Source organism: Lipotes vexillifer, unplaced genomic scaffold, assembly GCF_000442215.2.
Source record: "Lipotes vexillifer unplaced genomic scaffold, Lipotes_vexillifer_v1.1 scaffold1533, whole genome shotgun sequence".
Lineage (NCBI taxonomy): Eukaryota > Metazoa > Chordata > Mammalia > Artiodactyla > Lipotidae > Lipotes > Lipotes vexillifer.
In genome coordinates this window covers 233,121-241,287 of record NW_006778886.1, presented here as the reverse complement: position 1 = coordinate 241,287, position 8,167 = coordinate 233,121, and the positions used below count along the sequence as shown (strand labels likewise).

Genomic DNA, 8,167 nt, shown 5'->3' with positions numbered 1-8,167 from the left:
TCCCTACAAGCCCTGTGATTATATTACCAGATACTTCTTGATATATCCAAACTGGCATTAATTAGCATTGGATTCCATTTGTAAGCATTTTTTAAAACATAGCTGTACTTTTTATCTTATCTGTTTCGGATAAGTAGTTTCAATAATATTTTCCTTTGGCCAAGTGCAGTATACTGTCTAATGTACCTCTTGGAATAAACGGCCTCTTTTTAATAGGAGTGCTCATTTAAGCATCACATAAATTTTTATGTGTGTTTATTGGCAATGTACAAATGTATCTTTTCTGAAGTGTTTGTTGTTTCTTGCATTTTTTAAAACCTTACCAAGTCTTAAAAGTTTTTAAATACACACTATTACTCTAAAGATTTTTTTTAATACATCTTTATAATGACTAAAATGCCTAACCTAGTCATAGAGTCAACAAATTTAAATCTTGTGTTTTGCTTGCTTTTCAACACTATTATATACTCTGTCACCAACAAATGAGGAAGAACAAGCAACTTACAGCTGACACCAATATTCATCAATTTAACAGTCTCTCAGGTCGTGCAGAAATGGACCTTTAATACCTCAGGACTTCCTATGGATCAGACTACACAATATTTTGTACCCCTTCTACCTTGACCCTGGCTCTAAAGCGGTATTGGCAAACTTTGGTGTAGATAACCCTTCTTTCCACTTTCCCCTGCCCACAGAGTGGCTATAGATCGATCTGGCTTCTTTTTACCAAGCAAGACACATAATTAAGAGCAAATTACCAATAGAGTATATGACATTTTGCTAACTCTTCATTTGTGAAGAAGGTCCTGCCCAATAACTGTGTGCTACCTAAGCAAAGTTAATGTAAATGTAGAAGTCTCTTGCCCAGAATTTAAACCATTTGATCTATAGTTTTCTAATGCATTTGTTTATTGAACATTATAAGACTTCCAGGAAAGGAAATAGGCTTTCTTAAATGTTTTCCATTAAAACTTGGAGTTTTAAAAGCATAATCCTTTCTCCTTTTCCACCAGTACATTTTAATTTGTATTACTTTTATTTGAAGAAAAGAGAATGGGTGGCGTATTATTGGATTGCTTTAAATGTTTCTATTTTTTTGGTCCTTTAAGACTTTAATAAGAACATGGATTTTTGTTTATTCAGTTCTTTTACTTGGATTTTAGAATGCTTTGACCAAAGAGCATTATGTACTCTCTTATGTACTGTTCTTAAGGATTTGATAAAGAAGATTGAATATGCAAATGTTTTGAGTCAATCTTGTTAATATATATAAAATATTTTTGCCCAGGTCCCTGAATTTAATTGATATTTCTTGTTCATAATATTCTTGAAGCTGAAAAGAAACTTTACGAATCCTTATGATTTCAGCTGCATTTAGATCTCTTAACTGAGAAAATTTTAATGACTATTCATTCACTTTTAATTTCAGTCAGGTATATTTAGCTCTATTGTATATTGGGTATTTTCCAAAAGTAAGTGTTAATATATAGTTAAGTAGAATAAGTAGAATATGGAAAGGGCCAAACATAATATTTAACAGAAAGTAAATGGGTAGTTAGCTTTCTAATACCTATGTGTTGTTTTCCTCCTTCAGAAGTTTCAAATATCTTAGGTAATTTTGAGGGGGGGCCAGGGGTGGAGGGGAGTGGTGAGGACCTTGTAGAATGCTGGGCAGCTGGAGGCCGAGATGCTGTGTGGAGACACCTGGGCACACTTTGCTTTTTACATCAGGACGGAAATATAACCTTCTAATACTATATTTGGCTCAAGAACCAGTAGGTACTGTTTGTAAACATTCTTATAACTGTATGTACGTAAGTTATTAGTGCAATTCTTCCCCTTTTTAAATAGTGCAGCGCCAATATGAAGAGACCATGAGATAGAAAGAACTGAGCTTTTCTAGATCTTCAAGTTCCTACCTTGCACACAGTGTCATTAACAGCTGTAAACCTTTATTTAGGGACACTGAGGCCCAAGGAGAGCTCTACTGAGATATACTATACCTGCTTCTGCCAAGGGTAGCCACCACACCTTCAGCAGAATTCTATATTTGTGGCTAATTAAATAGGGAAGTGCATCTAACCTAACAGTGAATATTTAGGTAGTCTCTTTGTACCATATTGTGGTCTACCAAGATCACTTTTTTTTTTATTTAAACAATTGAACTCTAACCTAATAAAGTAGGTTTATTAGAAAGCAAAACTCATCAATAATAATTGCTTCCCTTTGGTAGGGGGGAAATAACCCCCACCCTAAAGGAGGCTTTATTCTAAAAAACCAGCCAGGTACTTCCCTGGCGGTCCAGTGGTTAAGACTTGGCTTTCCAATGCAGGGGGTGGGGAGCTAAGATCCCACATGCCTCGCAGCCAAAAAAACAGAAGCAGTATTGTAACAAATTCAATAAAGACTTTAAAAATGGTCCACATCAAAACAATCTTTAAAAAAAAGAAAGAAACCAGCCAGAATTGTTAAAACTAGTAAAGGAATATGAAACTTGTGCCAACTTTAATATATATGTATATTTTTTTAACATCTTTATTGGAGTATAATTGCTTTACAATGTTGTGTTAGTTTCTGGTTTATAACAAAGTGAATCAGCTATATGTATACTTATACCCTCATATCCCCTCCCTCTTGTGACTCACTTTGTCCCAGCTTACCCTTCCCCCTCCCCGGGTCCTCAAGTCCATTCTCTATGTCCGCGTCTTTATTCCTGTCCTGCCCCTAGGTTCCTCAGAGTCTTTTTTTTATTTTCAGATTTCATATATATGTGTTAGCATACAGTATTTGTTTCCCTCTTTCTGACTTACTTCACTCTGTATGACAGACGCTAGGTCCATCCACCTCACTACAAATAACTCAATTTCGTTTCTTTTTATGGCTGAGTAATATTCCATTGTATATATGTGCCACATCTTCTTTATCCATTCATCTGTCGATGGACACTTAGGGTGCTTCCATGTCCTGGATATTGTAAATAGAGCTGCAACAAACACTGTGATATATGACTCTTTTTGAATTTTCTCAGGGTATACACCAGTAGTGGGATTTTTGGGTCATATGGTAGTTCTATTTTTAATTTTTTAAGGAACCCCCATACTGTTCTTCACAGTGGCTGTATCAATTTACATTCCCACCAACAGTGCAAGAGGGTTCCCTTTTCTCCACACCCTCTCCAGCATTTATTCTTTGTAGATTTTTTGATGATGGCCATTCTGACCAGTGTGAGATGACACCTCATTGTAGTTTTGATTTGCATTTCTCTAATGATTAGTGATGTTGAGCATCCTTTCATGTGTTCATTGGCAGTCTGTATATCTTGTTTGGAGAAATGTCTGTTTAGGTCTTCTGCCCATTTTTGGATTGGGTTGTTTGTTTTTTTGATACTGAGCTGCATGAGCTGCTCGTATATTTTGGAGATTAATCCTTTGTCACTTGCTTCGTTTGCAAGTATTTTCTACCATTCTGAGGTTTGTCTTTTTGTCTTATTTATGGTTTCCTTTGCTGTGCAAAAGCTTTTAAGTTTCATTAGGTCACATTTGTTTATTTCTGTTTTTATTTCAATTTCTCTAGGAACTGGGTCAAAAAGGATCTTGCTGTGATTTATGTCAAAGAGTGTACCTCCTATGTTTTCCTCTAAGAGTTTTATAGTGTCTGGCCTTACATTTAGGTCTTTAATCCATTTTGAGCTTATTTTTGTGTATGGTGTTAGGAAGTGTTCTAATTTCATTCTTTTACATGTAGCTGTCCAGCTTTCCCAGCACCACGTATTAAAGAGACTGTCTTTTCTCCATTGTGTATTCTTGTCTCCTTTATCAAAGGTAGGGTGACCATATGTGTGTAGGTTTATCTCTGGGCTTTCTATCCTGTTCCATTGATCTGTATTTCTGTTTTTGTGCCAGTACCATACTGTATTGATTACTGTGGCTTTGTAGTATAGTCTGAAATCTGGGAGCCTGATTCCTCCAGCTCCATTTTTCTTTCTCAAGATTGCTTTGGCTATTCAGGGTCTTTTGTGTTTCCATACAAATTGTGAACTTTTTTGTTCTAGTTCTGTGAAAAATGCCATTGGTAGTTTGATAGGGATTGCATTGAATCTGTAGATTGCTTTGGGTAGTATAGTCATTTTCACAATGTTGATTCTTCCAATCCAAGAACATGGTATATCTCTCCATCTGTTTGCATCATCTTTAATTTCTTTCATCAGTGTCTTATAGTTTTCTCCATACAGGTCTTTTGTCTCCTTAGGTAGGTTTATTCCTAGGTATTTTATTCTTTTTGTTGCAGTGGTAAATGGGAGTGTTTCCTTAATTTCTTTTTCAGATTTTTCATCATTAGTGTATAGGAATGCAGGAGATTTCTGTGCATTACTTTTGTATCCTGCTACTTTACCAAGTTCATTGATTAGCTCTAGTAGTTTTCTGGTAGCATCTTTAGGATTCTCTATGTATAGTATCATGTCATCTGCAGACAGTGACAGTTTTACTTCTTTTATTTCTTTTCGTTCTCTGATTGCTGTGGCTAAAACTTCCAAAACTACGTTGAGTAATAGTGGTGAGGGTGGGCAGCCTTGTCTTGTTCCTGATCTTAGTGGAAACGGTTTCAGTTTTTCACCATTGAAAACGATGTTGGCTGTGGGTTTGTCATATATGACCTTTATTATGTTGAGGTAGTTTCCCTCTATGCTTATTTTCTGGATAGATTTTTATCATAAGTGGGTATTGAATTTTGTCAAAAGGTTTTTCTGCATCTATTTAGACTATTATGTGGTTTTTATCCTTCAATTTGTTAATACGGTGTGTCGCATTGATTTGCGTATATTGAAGAATCCTTGCATTCCTGGGATACATCCCACTTGATCATGGTGTATGATCATTTTAATGTGCTGTTGGATTCTGTTTGCTAGTATTTTGTTGAGGATTTTTGCATCTATATTCATCGGCGATATTGGCCTGTAGTTTTTTTTGTGACATCTTTGTCTGGTTTTGGTATCAGGGTGATGGTGGCCTCACAATGAATTTGGGAGTGTTCCTCTCTCTGCTATATTTTGGAAGAGTTTGAGAAGGATAGGTGTTAGCTCTTCTCTAAATGTTTGATAGAATTCGCCTGTGAAGCCATCTGGTCCTGGGCTTTTGTTTGTTGGAAGATTTTTACTCACAGTTTCAATTTCAGTGCTTGTGATTGGTCTGTTTATATTTTCTATTTCTTCCCTGTTCAGTCTCGGAAGGTTGTGCTTTTCTGAGAATTTGTCCATTTCTTCCAGGTTGTCCATTTTATTGGCATAGAGTTGCTTGTAGTAATCGCTCATGATCCTTTGTATTTCTGCAGTGTCCGTTAACATATATTTTTAAATTACATATTCAGTTTACCATGAAGCAGTAGTATAATCCTGCAGTGTACAGTGCTGTGTGAATTTTTTAAATCTTGTGTATTTTACACGTAAGGAGAGTGTCCCATAATTTTTAATATTCAAAACTTATGAATATCAGAATTTCCGACATTTTATTTACGAGTTGTCTCCAGGAAAATGTGTTGATTTTTACATGAAGAGAGTCTTCAGGAAGTTGGAACATAGAAAAATGTAAGTAGTTAAGGTAAGGAAACCGATAAGAAAAGCCTCAAGAATTACTCTCTGGGACCTAATCCAGCAGTCTCTGGAGGGACTGTATAATGATGACTTTCAAAAACCAGCTCAGGAAATCAGTTGTACTTAAAAAGAGCAGCTTTTTGAAGAGATGGATTTTGTTTTAGTGTGGTAGAAATGATCGACTTATCAGCTGCCATTCCAGCCACCCTCTTGGGTAGGGGAGGGGCTTAGGGATATAGTGTATTCCTTTTGTTGCTCTTACTTAGAAAAATTATTCTTAAAAATATCATTTGTTCCCTACCCGAAGTTGTGAAAGTTCCAGAATTCGTCACAGAATAAAATACTTAGGACATCATTTACAGGTTTCATATTCCTTGATTAAGCATCTGTTAACATCCTATTGTCCCTCATTTCTACTTCTTTTTTCCTTTATACTGCCATGTGTAATATAGTTATGCACATATCAAAGAACCCTGAAAAAAGTATAAAGTTAGTGAGTTTCTGAATTAGTGTTTAGTTACCAAAAAATTCAAAATCAGTCTAAATTTACTGAGCACACACCCAGTAATTTTCACTTGCAATAATAGGAGCTTGATGTTTTTTACATTCAAATTTCTAAATTATGACTTAAAACTTAATATTGGAGCAACAAGTATTTGTTGATTGCAGTCCTTTTTTGCCTTGTCTGAACTGTTTGCCAGATGGTTTCTGCCATGGTTATGCTAATGAAAATGCATTACCTAGTATTGCTTGCTTTGACTCATATTGTAGCTTGAAGATTTCTCATTCTAAGGCATTTGTTAACTATCAGCTCTCCTTTACCCTACTTAAAAGCTTTTATTCCCCTTTCCGCCTTCCCTTACCTAGATTGGAGCTTGTTTTTTGTTGTTATTGCAATGGTGATGTACTGATTTTTAGACACTGTGGTGGGTGGTTCCCCAGATTCACAAATGTTGCTAATCTGAAAAGAGAATTCCAGACACTTTTACAAGCCTGTCTCATCTAAGCTAATTTTAGAATGATTGTGTAGAATGAAATGTGCCTGAAATTGCTTATTAGTCATGGTGGTAGGGATCCATTTTGTCCTCTGGAAACAGGGATAATTAAAAGTTTTCACAGAAATATCTTAATGTGCCTGATTCAGTAGATGTGCAGTTTGTTGTTATGTCAAATTTAATTGAAAGTTGGAGCTTGGAATAAAATGAAACTCGAAATAAATTTGAGTTAAGATTATGCAAAGAATTCTAAAACATAGCTTTAAATAGAAAAGAGTTATACTTTCAAGGTGGCTGTAAATTTGAGTTATTCTGTTCACTACACACATTATTGCATTAAACATTATTCTTCTGTTGTAAGATCCTTTTAGTTTATGTAAAAAATAATAGGGTCACCTTGATTAAGATGCTAAATTATATTGCTGATTGGTTTAAAATAAGGTACTGAAGGTTATGGAAATACAAAATTTTAAGAATGAATTCTGTCTTCTAATCAGGCCACAAATATTAGAGTACGAGATCTGAGTGCTGCCCACTAGTTGAGAAATTACATAATACAGCTTTCAGAGTCAAAAGAATTTTGACTTTTTTGTCAGCTGTTCCTTATAATATTTTGGTGTTTCCTTTTAGACAGCTGATCTCTCATCTTAGAAGATACTGTATAAACAGCCCTATTCCCAAGTAAAAGTGCTGAGTGAAGCTGTTGTTTAATTCATTCCATTTTACTGAAGACTTACATGTGTAGAGTTCTTTCATAAACTGATTTTTAAATAAATTATTTTTAGCATAGAAGTTCCTGAAGCAGGATTAACACACTAGCCCATTTCAACAAGCTGTGTATTTGGGAATGGAATGAGAATCATTCATCTCCACTAGGAAATTAAGAGTTGTTGTTCACAAATAATAAATTACTAGATTCTGACAAAGACTAATGGGATTAGGTAAGTGTGACTCAGTGTAATAAATGCAAGCCTAAGCATCCTTTCAGGCCCTGAATCAAACCAGGTACTGCTGTTGGTTAAAGTCAGTCATGGCTTACAACCTGCTAGCTGTCTTGCTGTAGAAACTGTAACGTAAGGCCCTTGAAATAGATGCCGTCATCAGCCCCAGCCCCCAAGCATTCATCTGTTTAAACACATGACAGAAGATGGTAGAAGAGAATTCAGCAGCTCTTTGTGTAGTAGGAGTAGTTACTGTATCAGGACATACTTTGTTGTAGGCCAGCAACTTCTGAGTTAAAATACTATAGCTGTTTCTCTTCCTCTCCTTACATCTTTCTTTCACTCTTTTTTTTTTTTTTTTTTAGGCAATAAACTCACTTATTTTTCTCACAAACATTTTGTGTAGATCCAAGGAGCAACAGATTCCAGCTTTCTCCTGTAGCAGTTAAACCCTTATTGTCTCTTCAAGTAGATTTCAGTATTTTACTTCTTTTATTTTTTAAAAGGCAACGGGCAGCCAAGACGTAGATCCATCCAAGACTTGACTGTTACTGGAACAGAACCTGGTCAGGTAAGACTTAATATTTGAATTCTCTGTCTTTGAAGAATAGTAATGGGCAGAAATCAAGAATTAACTATTATAT

At 35.4% G+C, this 8,167-nt stretch overlaps 1 protein-coding gene across 4 annotated transcripts in view; it reads left to right on the top strand.

Annotated features, from left to right (window-relative positions):
* MAP3K7 (mitogen-activated protein kinase kinase kinase 7) overlaps positions 1-8,167 on the top strand; it is a 70,671-nt gene that overhangs the window by 42,392 nt on the left and 20,112 nt on the right. For all 4 annotated transcript variants that reach the window (XM_007452030.1, XM_007452029.1, XM_007452027.1 and 1 more), the window contains one exon: positions 8,030-8,094. In XM_007452030.1, the coding sequence (XP_007452092.1) occupies positions 8,030-8,094 (65 nt within the window). The remainder of the gene's footprint in view (positions 1-8,029; positions 8,095-8,167) is intronic.